The following is a 23557-nucleotide window of genomic DNA, read 5'->3' on the forward strand; positions in this document are numbered from 1 at the left end:
GTGGAAAATGAGATATGACAGTTTAACAGATTGAGAATATGCATATCAATTGTGTGCATATATTGCACATACATGTTCACAAATAAATGTTAATGCATATTTTATCACATATACATCTATATTTGGGGGGGGTTACATTTTTTGTGATAGGACAGTTGAGATATGAGAGGAAGTAAGTGGGAGAGAGAGAAGGGGGACGGGATCAGAAAAGGTCCACAAGGCGGGATTTGAACTTGGGACACCTGAAGCACAACTGTGCGATATGTCAGCGCTCTGCCCACAAGGATATTGGCACCAACTATTGTCATATATTTTACAATATATGAAAAGCGGCAATTCCTTGTGTATTAATATATATTAATATATTTAAAAATGTAATATATTAATAAGAAAATAGATTTTCTTTGTGTAAGGGATTTGCTGCCCTCTGAAATTTATATTATAGTCACGATGATCAGCACTAACTCAGACGATAAATTAATCTTTTTTAAACAAACAGCAAGATGCATAATTCATAACCTTGTTGTTTACACACAAAGGCAAGCAATAAAGTCATTACTGCTGCACATGCTCATATAATTTCACTACTGACTAATTTAGCTGAGGGTTCGCATGGACTAATGCTTGAATTATGATGGAGCCAATTTCTCTGGTCTTTGAAAACACAAGGTAACAGATAACTCGTCTTACTGAAATTGACTTGAAACAATTTCATGTCCTTTGGTTTTGGATTCTTCTCTCAAAATTTCCCCCATAATTTGTGGCACAACCCTCACCGCAAGCTGCGTGACAAAAGGTGAAATTTCAGGTTATTTGAAATGTAAAACTCCCTGATCATTTTGGAATTGTTTTATCCCCACTGACAGATTCAATCTGCTACTCTTTGAGGAGTGACTGGATCACAGGGTGAATATGTGTGAAATGTCACAATAATAATAATCCTTCCCTCCTGCCATGACTGATGAGCGGCGACCCTCTGTCATTCCGCATTCTGTTCATTTTCCCTGTCAATTTCCATTCGTTTTTCTCGGATGGGTCCAGACGCCAGTGGTTTTTATAGAATCGTGACAGCTGCAAATGCAAAAAAAAATGTATTGACCAAGGCCTGTGGACGCCACCGGGCTATTTAAATGCATTTTCTTTTTCATCTTAGCCTTTATTATTGTATGATTTGTTTTGGTACTATAATTTGAGTCTCTGTTTATTGTATTTACAGCTGAATTGTCTTTCCCCTTAGTCCTAGCAAAACAAACAATTCACATTGAGCAACAATGATAATCCAATATTATGTAATGATCAGCAGCTGACAGGATCACAAATTGTGCAACACAACAAACTCTCTCTCTCTGAGCTTCCCTCTATGTTTACATATATGTGACTCTGGACCACAAAACAGCACGGCTGTATTTGTAGCAACAGCCAACAATACATTGTATGAGTCAAAATGATCGATTTTTCTTTTATGCCAAAAATCATTTAGATAATAAGTAAATACCATAAAGATATTTTGTAAATTTCCTACCATAAATATAGCAAAACTTGATTTTTGATTAGTAATATGCATTCCTAAGAACTTCATTTGGACAACTTTAAAGGCGATTGACCCCTTGTGGTCCTGGGTCACAAGAGACCTTGGACCATTTTCAGGCCAAGGACTTTTTGTATATTGTATATAAAAAGTGTTTCACAGTACAAATAGTAATGTATATACATACTTTGATATTTACACACAATGAAATCTTTAGCTTCTTTAACTTTGGTTGATATACATAAATATAAATGTTACATAAATATCATACACTGCCATTCAAAAGTTTGCCATTCAGTAAGATTTTTAATGTTTTTTAAAGAAGTCTCTTATGCTTAACCAAGTTCCATTTATTTGATCAAAAAAAAAAAGTTATATTGTGAAATATTTTGCAATTTAAAACAGTGCTTTTCTATTTTAATACACTTTAAAATATTATTTATTTCTGTGGTGCAAAGCTGAAATTTCAGCATCATTACTCATGTCATATGATCCTTCAGAAATCATTTTAATATGCTAATTTAATATGCTAAATTATTCAAAATATAAATATTTTCTAACAATATAAGGCTTTACTATCACTTTTTATCCATTTAACACATCCATGCTGAATAAAAGTATGAATTTCTTTCAAAGAAAGAAAAAATATACTGACCCTAAACTTTGAACGGTAGTGTATATTATTAGAAAAGATTTCTATTTTAAATAAATGCTTCTTTTAAAACTTTTATTTATCAAAGAATCCTGAAAAAAGTGTCAAAGGTTCTAAAAAACAAACAAACAAACAACAACAAAAAAAACAAACGGAAAACTGTTTCAACATTGATAATAAATCAGCATATCAGAATGATTTCTGAAGGATCATGTGACACTGCTGGAGTAATGATGCAGATATATACACTACCGTTCAAAAGTTTGGGGTCAGTACATTTTTATTGTTTCTTTTTTTTTTTTTAAGAAATTAATACTTTTATTCACCAAGGATGTATTAAGTTAATAATTAAAAGTTTATTAAAAGTTAATAATAAATAATTTACATTGTTATAAAATATTTATATTTTGAATAAACACTGTACTTTTTAAACTTGTTATTCATGAAAGAATCCTGAAAAAAAAAAAAAAAAAATCACAGGTTCCAAAAAATATTTGGCAGCACAACTGTTGATATTATCCAACATTGATCATTCTAATAATAAATCCGCATATTAGAATGATTTCTGAAGGATCATGTCACACTTAAGACTGGAGTAACAGCTGATAAAAATTCAGTTTTTTATCACAGGAATAAATTCTATTTTAAAGTATGTTAAAATAAAAAACATTATTTTATATTGTAAAAACATTTTGCAATATTACTGTTTTTTTTCTATATTTTTAATCAAATAAATGCAGCCTTGATGAGCATAAGAGACTTCTTTAAAGACTATTACAAGTCTTACTGACCCCAAACTTTTGAACGGTAGTGTATATTAAAGTATATTAAAATAGAAAACCACTATTTTAAATTGCAATAATATTTCACAATATAGCTGTTTTTCTGTATTTTTAATCTAATAAATGCAGCCTTGATGAGCAGAAAATACTTAAAAAAAAACATTCAAAATATATACATGTACAAGTTTGGAATAATTGACAGAAATATTGTCAAATATTATTAGGCTTTAAATAGCTATTTTCTATTTCAGTATATTTAAAATGTAATTAATCCTGTGATGAGCACCAATAATAATTGAGCATCAAATCAGCATATTAGAATGATTTCTGAAGGATCATGTGACACTAAAGACTAGAGTAATGATGCTGAAAATTAGGTTTTGCCATCACAGGAATAAATTACATTTCAAAATACATTCAAACAGAAACAGTTATTTTAAATTTCAATAATATTCCACAATGTATAAATATATAATATAATAAGCAAACTCAAACCAAACCACTTGTATCTCCCACGTATATCCACAAACCCTTATGTTTATTAATGCTGTTACAAAACTGTTCCCTGAGGTCTGTCCAATGACATCCATAAACTAGCTGAATACTTGTGAGGATATCAAGTGAACTTTCTGAAGTGAGCTCACACTAAGCCTGAGGACAAACTGTGCTAGTCGCGATTATACTGTTGACTGATTAAACGCTCTCTCTCACTCTCTCTCTCTCTCTCTCTTTCTCTCTCCGGCACAGATTCAAATTAGAAGAGCTGCACTGGTGACAGGCTGTAAGAGTTAATGTTAAGTTTCTCGGCTGGATTTAGAAAATCTGTGAAATCTTGAAAGTGACAGGGTATAGTGTGATTACATGCAAAGAGAGTCCACTAGATTTGACATTCTGGACAACACAGAGGCTCCAAAGAAATACTGTTTGGAAACATTTAATGCTTTTACTGCAGTTAAGAACATCTAAAATTATATTCCGTCATAATTTATTCCTCATGTCATTCCACACCTGCATGACCTACTTTCTTCTGTGGAACACAAATGGATGAAAAAGAGATAGTTCACCCAAAAATGAAATTCTGTCATTAATTACGCACCCTAATATCGTTCTTTGACCTTCATTCATCTTCAGAACACAAATTATATATTTTTTTATATATATATTTTATATATTTTTAATGAACTCCGAGAGCTTTCTGACCCTGCGTAGACAGCAACGCAGCTGACACATTCAAGGCCCAGAAAGGTAGTAAGGAAACAAAAATCAATTGTTTATTCAACAATTTCTTCTCTTCCATGGAAATACATGCAATTTCTGCAACGAGGCGTAAGCGGTCTATTATTAGCAACTCTCCTCCGTAAACAAATGCCTTTTAATCCGTTTTCCTAACGTCATCTGTCCCTCAACTTCACGCACTCATCAACATTCCTTCCATCTTTCTGTTAACCCTCTCTCTGAACTTTCATTCCTCAACACTGTTGTTTATGCAGAGATGATGAAGAGCCTCAGGACATGTGTTTACTGTAATTTTCTGATTGACAGCCTCTGACGCCTCTCGTGAGAGCGCGTTTGCAAATCACGGCAAATTGCTGGAGAGAAATGGATGGAGAGCGCAGGGAACGAGAGAGGAAGGCAACGGCTATTTCAGGGAGCGAGTGTCTGGAATGCCAGCTGTTGACTCAACCCCCCTCTCTCTCCCTCCGTATCTCTCTCCCTTTCCTATCTTTGAGTCTTTGTCAGAGCCCCTTTCTCAACCTCAAGCCCTCATCACACAAAACTTTTCCGACCACAGAGCCCCTCTCCCTCACACGATAATTATAGCACACTGTCATCCCACAATTAACACACACACACACACATAGAAGTAAAAACTCTCAGGCTGGACCCAGCGTATAAAAGACAGCCAGACAGACAAAAGCCACACAGGCTAATAGAAACAGTGAGAAAGGTTCTGAGGCTTCAGAGTGGATTCGTACAGTGTTTTTGAATAAGGACGGCACAAGGCTACTTCATTTATAATCTCGGTGCTCACTGTGTCACTTCAAAGCTCTGACTGGATATCGATTTGAGACTGAGAAACCGTCTAAACACTAATGAGTGGAACCAACTCCTCTGCCTATCGATCGGAGCGCAGTTTCCACCAGACATCCTCCTCATCTTCATCCTCAACCTCAACAAACCCATACATGGAGAAGAGCCGGGGACTCTTCGCTGAGGACTTTGGATCTTTCATGTGTCCAAAAGACGCTTTGGGATTTCAAAGTGAGTTATTAAGCCTGATTCCAGTTCTTTATGCATCATAGTGTAAAACAAACAGCTTTAGCTAATTAAAAATGTTATTTCTCTTGAGTGAGAATCGGAATTTGCTTATATTCACATTCTAATGACATAAAATAGTGGATTCTGACTTTACAGTGTGTCAACTGCATGAGGCCTGAACATTAATTTATGTTATATGAATTTTAAAACTGCATGAGGCATTTGACTGTTTGTCTGTGTGGTATGTGTATGTGAAGGGTGATGTATTTTAAATTCACAGTTGCATCCTGGTATGTGTATGTGTTAAACACAACAGATTATTCAAATGTGCTATACAAGGGCACCTGGGGGGCAAAGAGAGGGTAACACAGGGAATATTTTGGGCTGGAGCCAATGCAGTGACTTCACTGTTGGGGAATGACTTAACAGCGCAAGGGCGGTCTGTTGCTGAGTGTAATAAATATGGATATGAAGTACTGGTCTGAGGTTCACCAAGGCACATTTTCACATATCATTAGAAAGGGATATTAATGCACAGGAATGCCCATTTGTAACATAATGGTGCTTGTGTAACGTAACTGAGTATATGCATGAGATTTAATATGAGATGAACTGTCTGATGGTCTGGTAGGCTATTTTAGACAGAAAAATCAAACCTTGGTGAGTTCTACAGCACTTTGTGAACATATACACAAAATCAGAAATTAATGGGAAGTATGAATATACAAAGAAATATTCTGTGGTGCAATCTACGAATTAGCCATAATAAAGTAGCCTTTTATAATGTCTAAAAAAATATATAATAAAAGCAATCATGTCTGAAAATACTCTAATAAGCATCTAGGGAATACACAGCACTATATAATCACTACCAGTCAAAAGTTTTTGAACCTGCATTTATTTGATCCAAAATACAGCACAAGCAGTAATATTGTGAAATATTTTTTAATATTTAAAATAACTGCTTTCAATTTAAATATATTTTAAAATATATTTTATTATTTAGATCAAAGCTAAATTTTCAGCATCATTACTCCAGTTTTCAATGTCATATGATTCTTCAGAAATCATTCTAATATGCTGATTTGCTGTTCTAGAAACATTTATTATGACTATTATCAATATTTAAAACAGTTGAGTACGTTTTTTTATTCTTCCAAGAATAGAAAGATCCAAACATCAGCATTTTTCTAAAATAAAAAGCTTTTGTAACATTATACATTATACGTTCAAAATCTTGGAGTCAGTATAATGTTTTTTGGGAAAGAAATTATAGAAATTAATAATAGCAAGACAACAATAAGAATAAATGTTTTTAAGCAGCAAATCAGAATATTAGAATGATTTCTGAAGGATCATGTGACTGGAGTAATGATGCTAAAAATTAATACATAAATTACATTTTAAAATATATTCGAATAGAAAACAGTTATTTTAAATTTTACTGTTTTTGCTGTATATTGGATAAAAAATTGCAGTCTTTATGAGCAGAAGACACTTGTTTAAAAAACAATAAAAAGCAAAACCTTTAGTATTATTTTACGCTTCAGCTATTTATTAAATAGACTTAAGGTGCAGTATTAGTCTGTTGTCAATACTGTAGCAAAAGCAATGGATGAAGAACAGCAGACAAAGAACGTCACTTTAAAACTTGAACCCGTTGCGAAACCTGTGTGGGGAAATCTTTTGCCTTTGCAAAACTACCGCTTGTGTGGATTTGTTTGGAAACGATTCAATTTGGCCGGTGAAAATTCACCAAACAATGGTACATGTGACCAACCCTTACAATGTAAGCTACAAAACAATCTGACTAGCAACAGCGCTGCAACAATATACAGTAATAGGCCAATTAACGTCTGTTTTTTTATACACAGTACATAATTGACATACGAGAGGGCACCGGTTGCAATTATATAAAACGAGAGAGTGAGCTGGCAGCGCGATTTATTCATGAGAGCTATATAATAATGTCAGATCTCACATTAGATTTTATGCTTTCTTTCAGACAGAACAGGGACAGTCGGAAACATCAAGACTCTGGGAGACACATACCAATTCACAGTGGACGTCCGAGACTTCTCACCTGAGGATGTGATTGTCACCACCTCAAACAATCAGATTGAAGTTCACGCTGAAAAGGTAAACAGACAAAGGCCTCTGAATGCAAATTAATTTTCAGAATATCATTCATTGACATATATGCATTTAATTCAACAGCTTGCTACCGATGGAACAGTGATGAACACTTTTACCCACAAATGCCAGCTTCCAGAGGATGTGGACCCCACCTCGGTGAAGTCATGTTTAGGGGCTGATGGGACTCTCACTATCAAAGCACAGAGAAATACTGCTAAACTGGAGCACGCACAGACGTTCCGCACAGAGATCAAAATTTAGATCTTATTTTTTTTCGCTCCTGCTGTATCTGTTTCTCTGTGACAAATGACCTTAATGATAGTTAGTTAATCCTGCTTTGTCATTCCTCCATGACCTTCTCTCATTTCTTCTCATTAGACTTGAGTGGAACTTAATCCTGTCACACGTATTCAAAACATTTACAACAAATGCACTGCTAATGTCAATTCTCTGCTAAATACATATCACCTTACAATATGCAGTGGAGTTCAAAAGTCTGAGACCAAACTGAACATCTGTGATTCAAAATCGAATTTAAATCTGATTTAAATAGGATTTTTTGAGAATAAGAAAGAAACACTCAGATGTTCTTGCTTCCACATGTAAATCATGCTGGAGAACATGATCCTCAGGTTTTATGCAAACTTCTGGAGTTCATGTAGCTTGAATGCTGCTGTCATGAAATCAAAAGAACAAAATAATAAATACTACAAAATACTAAGATATTTTAAAACGTACACTTTTCAAACAACTTTTGCTGATAATATAATTTGTAATGCATTGAAAAGCATTTTTAGCAGCAGTTGTCTCAGACTTTTGGACGTCATTGACAAACAGTCAGAAGAGAAACCTATTAACTGAACTGATTGTTATTGTTGTCAAAGGGTATATTTTCTAACTGTAAAACTATGTTGTGTGGGTGATTTAAATACTGTTTTAGAACATAATAAAACCAGGACACCTTTGACCTTTGAGTATTTTGAGCTTGTGAGTCAATTATTTGGGACTTGTCCACTTCCATTACGGTGGACATCATGAGCAAATGACAGGTACTTTGTGTCTCTAAGTACTTCTTCTATAAATAGAGTCGGCTGTTAATATTCAGTCTTATCATCTGCTATTTTTGCACTTTATGTGATCCATCAATGTGTCACTGATGTACCACATACAAATGTATGCAAATAAGCACCTGTTATGCATATTAAGACATTTTTTCTTCATAATTCTTCTGAAATCAGCTAGTCTCCAAGCCTAATCAGCTGAAAGTGCCCAAACCACTTTAAAACCAGACTTTGAGACCAGCTAAAACTAGAAAACCAGCTGGTTTAGGCATTGTTTTCTATCACCGAAACCATATATTATATGAAGACTACATGAGTTCTAAAAATATAACAACATATGCATTACAGATCTGATCTGATTATGAATTGGGAACATAATTATTTTAATAAGCTTAATTTTTAAGTAAATCTAAATAAGAAAAGAAACAGGCCTGCCATTTTTGCCCAAAGCTACATGGTAATAGTTCACTGATGGCTTAGCTAATGACTAAAATGTGCACCCCTTGGATTTGCATGTGACCCTGGACCCGAAAAAAATAGTAATACGTGGTACAGGTGTATCTGCAGTAATAAACAATGTATGGGTCAAAATGACCGATTTTTCTTTTATGCCAAAAATCATTAGGATATTAAGTAAAGTTCATGCTCCATGAAGATATTTTGTAAATTTCCTACCATAAATATATCAAAACTTAATTTTTGATTAGTAATATGCATTGCTAAGAACTTAATTTGGACAACTTCAAAGGCGATTTTCTCAATATTTTGATTTTTTTACACCCTCAGATTCCAGATTTTCAAATTTGGTCAAATACTGTCATATCTTAACAAAGCATACATAAATGGAAAGCGTATTTATGATGATATATAAATCTTATGGCTGGCTTTGTGGTCTATGGTCACATTTTTAATATGTAACTCGTGGTGGTGCTTAAAATGCATTAATGACCCAATTCATAACCTAACTGCGTTTCATTTTATAGCCATTTCCCCACTCTGATCTTATGATTTGATCAGTGTATTTAATAATAGCTAAAGCTCGCCGTCATGTGGTCAAAATAATTACAGGAAAATGTGGCGCATGCGCAGTTGAGTGAACTTCCAGCCATTCGCTCGGCCACTATCAATCGATCAGAGAGCAGAAGATGGCGGCGCGTCGAGGCTGAGCACCGAGATCGATCACCGAAACACTCGATTGGACGGATCAGCTGAAGTCGGGGAAAGCTCGAAACTCGTCCGTTATATGAGGTAAAGAACGTCAAACGTGACCTAATCTTCCGATTGTTTTTAGGTCTCCTCTTCAGATAAGTCTCTAAACGAACGCGCAGCTAAAATAAGGAAAGAAGAGGCAGGATTACAGCCCGCCTCTGTCAGCGCCATCTTGATCCAGCAAGGCCAGGCAAGCTGAATTAATCCCGGAGCTGGGAAAGGAGAGAGAGGACTCATAATCAATCCGCAACATCGTCACACACATTGTTGTTGGGGAATTGCGCAGTTGCTCGTCAAATCACTAGACAAATTTACTCGCTAAAGCCAGACAATCAGACACCATTGTGCTCGAGTCGTCTCGGGCTGATAGTGATAGATTAAATTGGACTGCAGGACAAAATGTCCCGAGCGAGCTCGAGATAAACTTTTCAGTGTCACACAGAAACACACAGTGACCCTTGCATAATGATGTTTGTTTAGTCGAAGTAAATAATGAAGTCTGTTGGACGATTAATGTCTGGCAATGTACATGCACGGAATCATAATGAGAATAATGCACCGTAGATGCACACCATTGCACTGTAGAGATGGGTAACGTTACATATTAATGTTGTATTACAAATATTGTACAATATTGTAAACAAACTGACTGTATCATAAGAAGGGATATGTCTGTTTATATAGACAACACAGCAGTGCAGTTTTGATCAGATGTACTTAAAAAGGCAACAATATTAAGTTTTAGTACTTAAAATAGTGAAATTACTTGCTTGGAAAAGTACAAATAAGTTCAGTCATAGCTATAATCATTATAGATAATGAGGAGACTATAAGGAGACCCTATATAATAACTCTGGGTTATTATAGTTAACTAAAACTATTAGTAAACTAAAACATTAACTGAGAAAAAAAAATATATATATATATATATATATATATATATATCAAAACAAAACACACACGCACTACCAGTCAAAAGTTTTTGAACAGTAATGTTTTTTTAAAGAATTTTCTTGTGCTCACCAATCCTGCATTTATTGGATTATTTAAAATAACTACTTTCTATTTGGTTATATTTTAAAATGCATTTTATTCCTGTGATCAAAGCTACTTTTTCAGTATCATTACTCCAGTCTTCAGTGTCACATGATCCTTCATAAATCATTCTAATATGCTGATTTGCTGTGCAAAAACATTTATTATTATAATATTTTTTTATTATCAATATTTTAAACAGTTGAACAGTTGAGTACATTTTTTTCAGGATTCTTTGATAAATAGAAAGATCCAAAGATGAGCGTTTATCTGAAATAAAAAGCTTTTGTAACATTATACACTATACCATACCATTTTTTGTGGGAAAAAAAATATAGAAATGAATACTTTTATTTAGCAAGGATGCTTTAAAGTACAAACATTTGTATTTCATATAAATGCTGTTTCTCAGAACTTTCTGTTTATCAAAGAAACCTAAAAAAAATTCTACTCAGCTGTTTTCAACATAATAATACTAATAATAAATGTTTTTGAGCAACAAATCAGAATATTAGAATGATTTCTGAAGGATCATGTGACTGGAGTAATGATGCTAAAAATTCAGATTTGTCACAGGAATAAATTACATTTTAACATACACTACCGTTCAAAAGTTTGGGGTCATACATTTTTATTGTTTCTTTTTTAAGAAATTAATACTTTTATTCACCAAGGATGTATTAAGTTAATAATTAAAAGTTAATAATAAATAATTTACATTGTTATAAAATATTTATATTTTGAATAAACACTGTACTTTTTAAACTTGTTATTCATGAAGGAATCCTGAAAAAAAAAAAAAAAATCACAGGTTCCAATAAATATTTGGCAGCACAGCTGTTGATATTATCCAACATTGATCATTCTAATAATAAATCAGCATATTAGAATGATTTCTGAAGGATCATGTGACACTTAAGACTGGAGTAACAGCTGATTAAAAATTCAGCTTTTCATCACAGGAATAAATTCTATTTTAAAGTATGTTAAAATAAAAAACATTATTTTATATTGTAAAAACATTTTGCAATATTACTGTTTTTTTTCTAGATTTTTAATCAAATAAATGCAGCCTTGATGAGCATAAGAGACTTCTTTAAAGACTATTACAAGTCTTACTGACCCCAAACTTTTGAACGGTAGTGTATATTCAAATAGAAAACAGTTATTTTAAAATTCAAAATGTTACTATTTTTGCTGTACTTTGGATCAAGTAAATGCAGGCTTGATGAGCAGAAGAGACTTTAAAAATCTTAAAATCTTAAAAACATTAAAAATCTTACTGTTTAAAAACTTTTGACTGGTTGTGTATACAGAACTTACATTAATTTTCTCTAGTTGTTTAGGCAGCATTTCTAATTTGTATTTAGTTTAAATTAAGTTATTAAAATGAAAACAAAAATGCATTAAAAAAAATTATACATATATACACTGATAAGTGGTCAACCGGTTATGGTTTATTTATGGTTGATGGTAAAATTCACATTAGCTGGAACTGAATTTATGTGATTGGGCTCGGGACAGTGTTGACCAGACGAAGACCCTGGTTCACCCAAATTTGTTTACACCCTTGAAAACGCCTTTTTCTTCTTTTCTTTTATGGTCAGGATACTGTTGCCTGAAGCGCTATAGTCCACTCCATCAGTTATGGACTTTCCTTGGCACAGTGGGAAAGTCCTTGGGCAGCTCAATGAACAACGTCAGTTGGGTCTTCTTTGTGACTGCACTTTTGTGGTGGATGGAGTAGACTTCAAGGCTCACAAGGCTGTGCTGGCAGCATGTAGCGCTTACTTTCGCACACTCTTTTTGGACCAGAAAGATGTTGTTCATCTTGATATCAGCAATGCTGCAGGTAGGCTCGCATTCTTACAGAGCAAAAAATGTAAATTCTGTCACTGTTTACTCACCCTCACGTCATTCCAAATATATTTCTTTCTTCTGCGGGAACACAAAAGAAAATATTTTAAAGAACGCTGGGAATCAAAACACTGAACCATTTCTTAAAATATGTTCTTTTATGCTTTAAAATGACGTGAGGGTGAGTAAGTATTTTTGGGAGAAATTCTATGTAATTAAATTTTATTGTTTCTTTTTTTTTCCAGGTCTTGAGCAGGTCCTTGAGTTTATGTACACTGCAAAGCTGACTTTAAACCCTCAGAACATAGAGGACGTTATTGCTGTAGCTACTTTCCTTCAAATGCAGGAAATTGTCAATGCTTGTTCAGCTTTTCAGTCTTTGACTGTTCCTGCATCATCCAAGCCTGGTTAGTGTTGAGTTTGCATTTTCATAAGCCGTTAGTTACAGATGGTACTGAAGTTTTAAGTCTCTCATGGCACCATTTCTCATTTGTGTTCACGTAACGTTCTAGTGACCGAGCCGGTGGAGGAACAGCCTAAATCTGTGAGAAAACCAGAGGATTCGAGTTCCCAGGAGGAGCAGGAGAGTCATTCAGTGACTCAGAATGCAGTTTCTGAAGTGAAGGAAGCTCCTGCGCAGTCAGAGACAACAGAAACCCAGGAGGCAGCAAGTGACACGACTGAGAAGCAAAGCACAAAGACTCTGAGAGCCGTCAGCAAAATTAGTGGACCATCCAAAACGAGACAAAAAAAACCTGGTGGTGTGGATCCCAAGAATGAAACAGAGGAAGAAAGAGCCACAAAAGAGATTCCACAGTATGAAGATGACCCTTCTGATGCTGACTACACTCCTAGTTAGTGTGCACTCTCTTCTCTTAATGCTTTTGTTAAAAGGATAGTTCACCCAAAATGAAATTCTGTCATTATTTACTCACCCTCATGTCGTTCCAAACCCGTAAGGCCTTCATTCATCCTTGGAACACAAATTAGGGAATTTTGAATTAATTCCGAAAGCTTTCTGACCCTGCATAGACAGCAATGCAACTGAAGTGTTACCAGGCTCAGAAAGGTAGCAAGGACATCATTAAAACAGTCCATGTGACATCAGCGGTTCATCCATAATGCTATGAAGCTACGAGAATACTTTTTGGGCACAAAGAAAACAAAAATATAACCAGTGTTGGAGAATGGAAAGTAATGTGTTATATTACTTCTGCGTTTCTTTTTAACTCTGGGCAGGGCTTGTTTGTTTTTAAAATAAAAAAAGTCTAGTTTTGTCAAATTTAAAAGCCCTTTTACACCAAAAGCCTCAGACTGAAGGAAAAGTAAATTCACGTCTGTACAGTGGACCACAGAAGAAGAGAGTTCAACACTCTTCAGCAATAAAAAAACGAACAAATGTTAGTTTATCTTGAGCAATTTTTGCTTATTAGTACGGTTAAATTGGATCATTGAAGGTCAGCAACAAAGACACTGGTTAATAAAATGGGATTAAATACAAAAAAGGATATTTGTATTATTTAACATTTAATTATTGCAGGTTTGTGTCATATTCTGAGTTGCATTTCACTGTTTTTATTCATTTTGAGGAATACTGAATCGTTTTTTTTTTTTGTAAGATGAATTAATGAATGTTCACATTTCATATCTTACTCCTGATTTCTTTCAACATAGGGACAGGAGAGCTTTCAATTAATAAATGGGGAAAAAACTAACTGGCGTTACTTATTTGGAAAAGTAACTCTGATATTTTCTTTTAAATTAAAAAGTAATGTGTTACTTTACTAGTTACTTGGAAAAAGTAATCTGATTACATAACTAGCGTTACTTGTAATGCGTTACCCCCAACACTGAATATGACTTTATTTAACAATTTATTCTCTTCTGTGTCAGCTTCATAAAATTAAGGTTGAACCACTGATTCACATGGACTATTTTAACAATGTCCTTACTACCTTTCTGGGCCTCGAACGTGTCAGTTGCGTTGCTGTCTACGCAGGGTCAGAAAGCTTTTGGATTTCATCAAAAATACAATTTGTGTCCCAAAGATGAATGAAGGTCTTACAGGTTTAGAATAATATGAGAGTGACTAATTAATTACAGAATTTTTGGGTGAACCTTGGATGTTAACCATCTGTTTAAAACTTGTGTGACACTTTACTGCTCCTACAGAAGTCTCTCAGAGGGCGGCAGCTAAACGGTCGTACGTTAGCACAAGGAGAAGCAAGTCGAAATATGCCGCTGTTCACACGTCCACAGAAGGTAATTTTTCTGAAAGGTAATGATGTGCATTTACCTTACATTTATATCTTTTCATAACTGTTAACATTTTTGCTAAAAGTTGATGACGCAGAGGAAAGTATGTCAAAAGCTGAGAGCGTGGAGAACATGGTAGAAGAGGAGGATGTAGAGGATGAAGGAGAAGCAGAGGAGGAGGAGGAACAGGAAGAAGAAGAAGAAGAAGAAGAAGAAGAAGAAGAGCAGATGGAGACAGAAGATGGAGAATCAGTGAGTTCGGATGGGAAGAAGTCTGCAGTTGCGGCCGAGCGCAGTGAGTCCAGAGCGTACGGCTCCGTCACACACAAATGTGAGGTGAGATGTTCTTCAGTTGTTGTCCTGTAGGTCAAAGTGGACACAACTGGTCTTTCTTTATTATCAGTAGATTCCACTTCTTAACATTTTAGGAAATGTTGTGATTTCAGCATCTGCCGCCTCACTAAATGAGGGCATTTACGTACAATATGAGCTCCTCTGAGAGTACTTCATGAGCGTTTGACCATTTCATTTGCATAAAACTGTTGTTATATCATATAAACAGAAATTTAAATAAAAGTTCGGTTTAACATGAAGAAATTGTTAGAAATACATTACTAATGTACAGTAGAATGTACGTAATACTACTGCTAACAGTAACAAAATGATTAAAACTTAATTTTTTGAAAAAATAATCACACAATATTTCTTGTTTTGATCTGAATAGTAAATTTTGTATAATAAAGTTTGCCAAAAAAAAGTTTAATTTTAATTTGATTAAATAGTAAATTAATGATTTATGCCTTAATTTGATAACCAGAAACATTTAAATACAGAATTTCTGGAAAAAATAAAAATACATTTGTAAAAATACATTTTAAAAATATTAAAATAAACACAGATTTTGGTAACAGTAAAACTGAATGTGAGAAATAATATGCCATATTTTAAAGGGCCCTAAAATGTAATTGTGTTAGACTTTTAATAAATTGATGTTAATTTGGATAAATAAGTTTCATGATTTTAATTAACTAGACATGCTATTTAATTAATAAAACCTAATTTAATCATTATAAAGGAGTCCAGAATAATTCAAATGGGGGGAAAACGGAATCCAAAACATTTTTTTAATTAAAAACAGAATTTGTGAAAAAATAAAACACATATACACATAGCACAATTTGTCATATTTATTTGTTCTCATAAATTTATCATGGTTTCCACAAAAACATAAAGCAGCAAAACTGTTTTCAATGTTGATAATAATAATAAAAAAATGTTTCTTCACCAGATCAGCACATTATAATGATTTCTGAAGGATCTTGTGACACTGAAGACTAAAAATAAATTTAAAATATATTAAAACACAGCCTTGATAAGCATAAGAGACTTTTTAGAAACAGTAAAAATTGACTCTAAACTTAATATTAATGTAATAATGTTAAAATATATATATATAGGAAAGTGATATACTGATATACTTTTACTATGTCTCGTTTAATAGTCTTTTTTGCATTTTCATAATAGTTATCTGATTCTTACAGGACTGTGGAAAGAAGTTTACACACACGGGCAACTTTAAACGTCACATGCGCATTCACACTGGTGAGAAGCCATTTAGTTGCAGAGACTGTAATAAAGCCTTCTCAGACCCAGCTGCCTGCAAAGCACATGAGAAAACACACAGGTGAGCAACAGTCTAATGCTCTTCCTCTGCAGCCTCATATATGACTTAACTATGAGACAAAATATGAAACTCATATTTACACGAAAACTTCACAATGTGTAGTTTTCCTTACATTTGTTCCTACGTGTTTCTGTTTCTCCAGTCCTCTAAAGCCATACTGCTGTTCCACCTGTGGAAAGAGTTACCGGCAAATCAGTCTGCTAAACCTGCACAGGAAGCGACACACAGATGAGGCGCGATACAGCTGTGAGGACTGTGGGAAGCTCTTCACCACTTCTGGAAATCTGAAGCGGCATCAGCTGGTGCACAGTGGAGAAAAACCCTACCACTGTGACTACTGCGAACGGGCCTTTTCTGACCCCACTGCAAAGATGCGACATCTAGAGACGCACGACACAGACAAAGGTCACAAATGTCAACACTGTGACAAGAAATTCAACCAGGTGGGGGATCATTATGAACTTGTGTTAAACTTAAACTTTATTGTCTTCATAAATGTAATTACAAAAACCTTACACAGGTTCCAAAAAATATTTTAACTATTTTTACTGTATTTTTAATCAATAAATGCAGCCTTGGTGAGCATCAAAAAATGTCTTTCAAAAACATTCAAAAATCTTTGGATGTATATTTACATGAAAGTTTAGTAATATCATGCTAAGCAATATATATTGTACTATACGGTGTGTGTATATATAATATAATATATGTTTTGAAATGTAATTTATTCCTGTGATGCAAAGCTGAATTTTCAGCATCATTACCCCAGTCTTCAGTATCACATGATATTTCAGAAATCATTCTAATATTCTGATTTATTATCAATGTTGGAAACAGTTGTGCTGCTTAATATTTAGTTGGAACCTATTTTTTAATAAAAAAAAAAAAAAGAACAGCATTTACTTAAAAAAATTTATTTAAAAGTTTGTGGTCAGTACATTTTTATTCTTTCTTTTTTGAAAGAAATTAATACTTGTTAAATTGATTAAAAAGTGATATAAAAGACTTATATTGTTAGATTTCTATTTTAATAAATGCTGTTCATTTTTAACGTTTTGTTCATTAAAGAATCCTGAAAAAAGAATCACAGGTTCCAAAAAAATATTAAGCAGCACAACTGTTTCCAAAATTGAAAATAAATCAGCATGTTAGAATGATTTCTGAAGGAACATGTGACACTGAAGTCTGGAGTAATGGCTGATGAAAATTCAATTACAAGAATAAATTATACTTTAAAATATATTAAAATAGAAAAACATTATTTTAAACTGTAATAATATTTCACAATATAAGTGTTTTTTTCTCAAGTAAATGCAGCCTTGAGGAGCATAAGAGAATTCTTTAAAAAACATTCAAAATCCTACTGATCCCAAACTTTTGAACAACAGTGTATATATTTAAATATTACAATAAATACTTTTAAAACTGTATAAAAAAAATACAAATTTTATTTAAAATAAACAAAAATCCATAATTTTTTTTAAAATGTCATACTCTCTTTCACTTCTGTTTTTAAAAATATAATATCATATAATATGCAGACAAAATTGATAGATTATTCCATATTATTGACAATATTTTGTAGCCATAGCTACAAAAGTATAACACAAAACTTTTTTATTAGGCATTACAAATACAAACAACTCAAATACATTTTTTCCCCTAGTTGGGAAACCTGAAAGCACATCTGAAGATCCACATTGCAGATGGCCCACTTAAGTGTAAGGAGTGTGGGAAACAGTTCACCACCTCAGGTGAGATTTACACACCGAGACAAGGTGTGGCAGTATATATATATATATATATATGTGCGTGAAGGAATTTTAATGTGCCTCCATGGTCTGTTCACAGGCAACCTAAAGAGACACCTGCGTGTGCACAGTGGTGAGAAGCCTTTCGTCTGTATGCACTGTCAGAGAGCGTTTGCTGACCCCGGGGCCTTGCAGAGACACGTGCGCATCCACACAGGTCTGAGCCGTTTCTTACGTCCTCAGCCACTGTGATCTTAAAAGGTTTATTTGACCGTGTCTGTCTTACTGTTTTAGGAGAAAAGCCCTGTTTGTGTCTGATTTGTGGAAAAGGCTTCACACAGGCCAGTTCGCTCATAGCTCATGTTCGCCAACACACTGGGGAGAAACCGTATGTGTGTGACCGCTGTGGAAAGAGGTAATTGAGAAATAGCATGAATGATTTTGTTTAGATTCATAATTGCGCCATTTATTGAGTAAGTTTGATTCACTATCACCTTGAAGGTTTGTCCAGTCCAGCCAGCTGGCCAATCACATCCGTCATCATGACAATATCCGACCGCACAAGTGCCACACCTGTAACAAAGCGTTTGTCAATGTGGGAGATCTCTCAAAACACATCATCATTCACACTGGTAAGATGCAACATTTAGAGCTTTTTCTTATGTGTTTCTCTTTTATGTGCTTCTAATGACTCCCTGTTTGCAGGGGAGAAACCTTTCCTGTGTGATAAGTGTGGCCGAGGATTCAACCGTGTGGACAATTTGCGCTCCCATGTGAAGACGGTGCACCAGGGGAAAGCGGGCATGAAGAGACTAGTGGTGGCTGAGGAGGATGAGGGAGAGGAGAAGATGCTGGCGGACTCCACACCGGACTCAGAGCTCAATAATGAGGTCAACATCGTCACAGTCACTACAGATGACATTGTGACTTTAGCCACAGAGGCTCTGGCTGCCAGCGCTGTAGCGCAGCTCACAGGTAAGAGAATATAACAGGAGAGTGGAAAAGGTTGTATCTCAATACTAAGGGAATAGGCTAAATCTAAAAGTGGCTGTAATGGTGGCTGGACGGTGTCCTGATGATATTTGTTGTCTTTGACCCCTGTAGTGGTGCCAGTGGCAACCTCAGTATCTGCAGATGAAACAGAGGCACTAAAAGCTGAGATCACCAAAGCAGTGGAGAAAGTACAGGAAGCAGGTGTGTAATATAGATTTTATATACTATATTATTATTTACTGATTTATTGGTATTGTGAGTTATGATAGCATTTATAATACAAAATAAATATCTAAAATGATTATAAATGATGTAAATTATATTCATAAAATGTTGCATTAAAAACAAGTTACATGTAATACTACTAAATTTAATAATATGTGTGTACAGATAAAAGGATTGAAAGAAGTAATATATATTTTTATGTGTTATATTACAAAATACTACATTTTAAGGTGTAACTGATTCCTGTGTGTCATTACTTCCAGTCTTCAGTGTCACATGATCCTTCAGAAATCTTTCTAATATGCTAATCTGGTGCTCAAGATGCATTTCCTTTGATCATTGTTGAAAACCATTATGCTGCCTAATGTTTTTGTGGAAACTGTAAAACATGTTCTTCAGAATTCTGAGATTAGTAGAAATAAAATTAAATCTTTGAATATAAATATAATGTTACAAAATATTTCAAATAAATTTTCTTTTTATTTATAAAATAATATTTTGTAACATTATAAGTGACTTCACTGCCACTTTTGATCTATTTAAAGCATCCTTGCTAAATAAAAATATTAATTTAAAAATCTCTCATCTGACCTGTAGTGTATATCAATTAAATTGTATTAAAAAATTAATTATATAAATAAAAGCTATTCTTTTTAAATATTTTGAAGCATTATAAGTGGCTTAACTTATTCGTGATAATTACTACTTGATCATTTTTGATCGATTTGAAACATCCTAAGTAAAAGTGTTGATTCTTTACTTTTTTTGTAAACTGCTCCATCTGACCAGTAGTGTGTATCTAAACTAATTAATAAATTAATTCTATAAATAAAACCTGTTCTTTTGAAATATTTTGTAGCATTATAAGCAGCTTAACTGTCACTGTTGATCCATTTAAAGCATCCTTGCTGAATAAATGTATTTCTTTCTTTCTGTCTTTCTTTCAAAAAGAAAAACAAAAAGCTCCATGTGACCAGTAGTGTGTTTCTAAACTAATTAATAAATTAATTATATAAATAAAACATGTTCTTTTGAAATATTTTGTAGCATTATATGTGGCTTAACTGTCAAATTTGATACATTTTTGATCAATTTAAAGCATCCTCGCTGAATAATAAAAAAACCCCTGCTCCATCTGATCAGCAGTATCTAATTTAATAAATACATACAAAAAAAGTACAATTCTTTCGAAAAAATAAAACAAAAAACTGCTCCATCTGGTCATCTGATCAGTAGTGTGTATTTAAATTAATTAATTTTATAGTATTTCTTTCTTTCTTTCTTTCTTTCTTTCTTTCTTAAAAAAAAAAAAAAAAACACTGCTCCATGTGACCAGTAGTGTGTATCTAAATTAATTCAATAAATAAAACCTGTTATTTTGAAATATTGTATAGCATTACAAGTGTATTTTTTACAATTTTTATTGCTGAATAAAAGTATTTATTTCTTTCTTTTTTCTTTCAAACAAAAAACCCTGCTCCGTCTGGCCAGTAGTGTGTATCTAAGTTAATCAATTAATTCTATAAATAAAAGCTGATCTTTTTGAATTATTTTGTAGCATTATAAGTGATTTTACTGTCACTTTTGATACATTTAAAGCATCCTTGATGAATAAAGGTATTCATTTTTTTCTTTAAAAAAAAAAAAAAAACCTGCTCCACCTGACCAGTAGTGTGTATAAAAATAAATTAATAAATTAATTATATAAATTATACTAAATATAAATAAGATTAAATTCTAATAATTTTATAAAGATAAATTATAAATTGTATTGAAGTATGAAACATTGTGCTGCTCTGTTCCTTCAGATCCCAACACCCAGATCTTGTACGCATGTGACTCATGCGGTGAGAAGTTCCTGGACGCCAGCTCCCTCGCTCAGCATGTGCGCATTCACACTGCCCAGGCCCTGGTCATGTTTCAGGCAGATTCTGACTTTTATCAGCAGTATGCAGGAGATGGCACATGGCAAACCACCGAGCAGGTCATCCAGGGAGGGGAGCTCTTGTTCCGGACACGGGAGGAGGACGCTGAAGAAGGAGAAGGAGCTCTAGCCCAGTCAGAATCTCAAACTGAGACGGGAGAGGAAGAAACCAGCACACAGGCAGAGACAGAGGAAGGGTCTGGAAAAGCAGAGTCTGAAAGCCAAGGACAGTGAAGAGTTTGAAACGGTCCACATGGAGTTTAAACTGTCACAAAGTGTACTATTTCTCACAAGAGTGATGGTTATTACTAATTAACATGCTATAATAAAACACTCATATGAAAATACTCAATAGATGTCATATCTCAAACCATAGCACAATGTGTACAGCATATTAAAACTACATTGTAAAAAGTTACATTAAAAAAGATGACAAGAAAATGTAATTAATTATGAACAAATGTAATTTGTATGCTGTTTGTCAGACATTTTAATACTAGTGTCTCCCTCTGTACGTCCTCTGCCAGATCATGTATTCTGTTTTTGAAGCCAATTAAACATATGACTGTCCTATAAGTTTCAATTTTCAACAAATCAGCTACAGTACCGAATTTATTTATTGATTCATTTATTAGTGATTCTTTTGTTTGTAAAGTTTAACTGCTTGGCATAAACATAAAACTGCTGATTTTAACTGTATGCTTATCATTTTCATTACATGTAGAAGCTGATGAAACTCACAATAAACACTGCTTTTGATTTCATATAAATATTGCAAGCGACTATTATTACACCTTTAGATGAGTGTCGTGTTTTGCAAGCAAGGTTCTGTTTTTAAATATCACATCGTTCATTATCAGATACTCGCATTTAAACTAGTACTGGAAACGTACTAGGTCATTTTGGTCCAATTTTGTTGGAGTTTATGGAACAGATCAAGATATTGTATCATAATTACATACAATAGTGACTTTTTATAAATGTCTTAAACCATATTCAGTGCACAACGCTGAAGAACAATTAAAGTTTGCAATCCAATTGTTTGTTAATAAACCAAAATCTCTTGGCTGGTTGATTTTTTTGTGTTACTTTTGGTCAATGGAATAAATGTCTTTATTATTGCCAGGAAACCAATGCTACTGGTTGTTTACCCTAATTTAATATAAACTTTTCTTTTTTAAAAATGCACTCCGACTTTGATGACAGCTTTAAAAATCCAATCAGTTTCAAAACAGCACTTCAGCCATAAAACAAAGCTTTCTGTTGAATGCAGTTTGACATGGACAGTGGGTATCAAGAGGAATTGGTGCCTTGTAGTTTGAAAGCCTTGTTATGTTTAGTAATGGGGTTCCAGTGGCAGTAATTGCAAACTGCACTTTCATGTGGTGTTCAAGTCGCTAGCTAATTTATGACCAAACATCTGCTTCAAAACAAGTTTCAATTGTCATATGTCATAGCTCACAGAGTTTTAGAAATACCAATAAGAAAAGAAAATAGGAAAATGAACATAAAACATATGGATTTTGATAATCACAGAAGCTGAAAAGCATATAATTGTGTTGCACTGACCCCTGCTGGTCGTACGGTTATATGGCTTAATATAACATAAATGATGTATATTACTGTAATATGTAGAAGAAAATTAATAAAAGATTTACGTTATTTAAAAAAGTTTAGTTTGTACACTAAACGATGGTGGACGCCATTATTTCAATGACGTCAAATGGTTGCACTCTGCAGCTATATAGCCCTACCTGTTGCTATTTTTACCGCAACACAACTTGGAAAATAAAATACTGATATGTTGACCACACTGTGCGGCTTAGATTGTAAATTTCACTGCTTACCTAGCGATAAGAAGAGGAGAAAAAATGGGAAGATGCCTGTTGACGAATACAACTTCCTAAAGACCTGTTCTCTCCACTTTAACCCTGACGCCTTTGAGGATTTTAGTAGATCACAGATGCTGAAAGAGCTTACAAACGCCAGAGACAAGAAATGCTTGATACCATCCTGGCAGGATAAACATGCCGACACTTGTGATGACGCTGCAGCCACTGAAGGAGTTTCTCAGCACAGATTTCACTCAATATCCAGGAACATTAAACTCCTTGTGGGAAAAATCAACGTTTGGTTTAAGCCTACGCTTATATCCATCGCCACTTGTAAGCTCTTTCAATAGCTGTTGTCTTATTTTCCAACTTG

General features: G+C 33.9%; 2 protein-coding genes across 3 annotated transcripts; both read left to right on the forward strand.

Moving 5' to 3' along the window:
• Positions 1–4748: 4748 nt before the first annotated feature.
• hspb7 (heat shock protein family, member 7 (cardiovascular)) lies at positions 4749–8331 on the forward strand. The gene is made up of 3 exons (XM_051096080.1): positions 4749–5224; positions 7227–7360; positions 7439–8331. The coding sequence occupies exons 1-3, from the start codon at positions 5056–5058 to the stop codon at positions 7616–7618; spliced, it is 483 nt and encodes a 160-aa protein (XP_050952037.1). The 5' UTR covers positions 4749–5055; the 3' UTR covers positions 7619–8331.
• A 1220-nt stretch (positions 8332–9551) lies between these two features.
• On the forward strand, positions 9552–21766 carry zbtb17 (zinc finger and BTB domain containing 17). 2 transcript variants are annotated; one of them, XM_051097067.1, is made up of 15 exons: positions 9552–9666; positions 12270–12514; positions 12765–12926; positions 13032–13373; positions 14692–14781; positions 14861–15111; positions 16317–16459; positions 16602–16902; positions 18126–18213; positions 18311–18427; positions 18505–18625; positions 18712–18842; positions 18916–19185; positions 19315–19404; positions 21237–21766. In XM_051097067.1, exons 2-15 carry the CDS (start codon positions 12310–12312, stop codon positions 21584–21586), a joined length of 2661 nt encoding a protein of 886 aa, XP_050953024.1. In that variant the 5' UTR covers positions 9552–9666; positions 12270–12309; the 3' UTR covers positions 21587–21766. The 2 variants fall into 2 exon arrangements, with proteins under 2 accessions (XP_050953024.1, XP_050953025.1); XM_051097068.1 differs by lacking the exon at positions 9552–9666 and adding an exon at positions 10088–10218.
• Positions 21767–23557: the final 1791 nt, after the last annotated feature.

This window comes from Labeo rohita, chromosome 23, assembly GCF_022985175.1.
Source record: "Labeo rohita strain BAU-BD-2019 chromosome 23, IGBB_LRoh.1.0, whole genome shotgun sequence".
Classification (NCBI taxonomy): Eukaryota; Metazoa; Chordata; class Actinopteri; order Cypriniformes; family Cyprinidae; genus Labeo; species Labeo rohita.

Bases quoted from the DNA above. Each gene is read 5' to 3' on its own strand.
- hspb7 (XM_051096080.1), top strand. From the start codon at position 5,056: ATGAGTGGAACCAACTCCTCTGCCTATCGATCGGAGCGCAGTTTCCAC. The intron at 5,225-7,226 runs GTGAGTTATTAA...GCTTTCTTTCAG, and splicing joins AGACGCTTTGGGATTTCAAA to ACAGAACAGGGACAGTCGGA. The intron at 7,361-7,438 runs GTAAACAGACAA...TTAATTCAACAG, and splicing joins TTGAAGTTCACGCTGAAAAG to CTTGCTACCGATGGAACAGT.
- zbtb17 (XM_051097067.1), top strand. From the start codon at position 12,310: ATGGACTTTCCTTGGCACAGTGGGAAAGTCCTTGGGCAGCTCAATGAA. The intron at 14,782-14,860 runs GTAATTTTTCTG...TTTTGCTAAAAG, and splicing joins TGTTCACACGTCCACAGAAG to TTGATGACGCAGAGGAAAGT. The intron at 18,214-18,310 runs GTGAGATTTACA...GTCTGTTCACAG, and splicing joins GAAACAGTTCACCACCTCAG to GCAACCTAAAGAGACACCTG.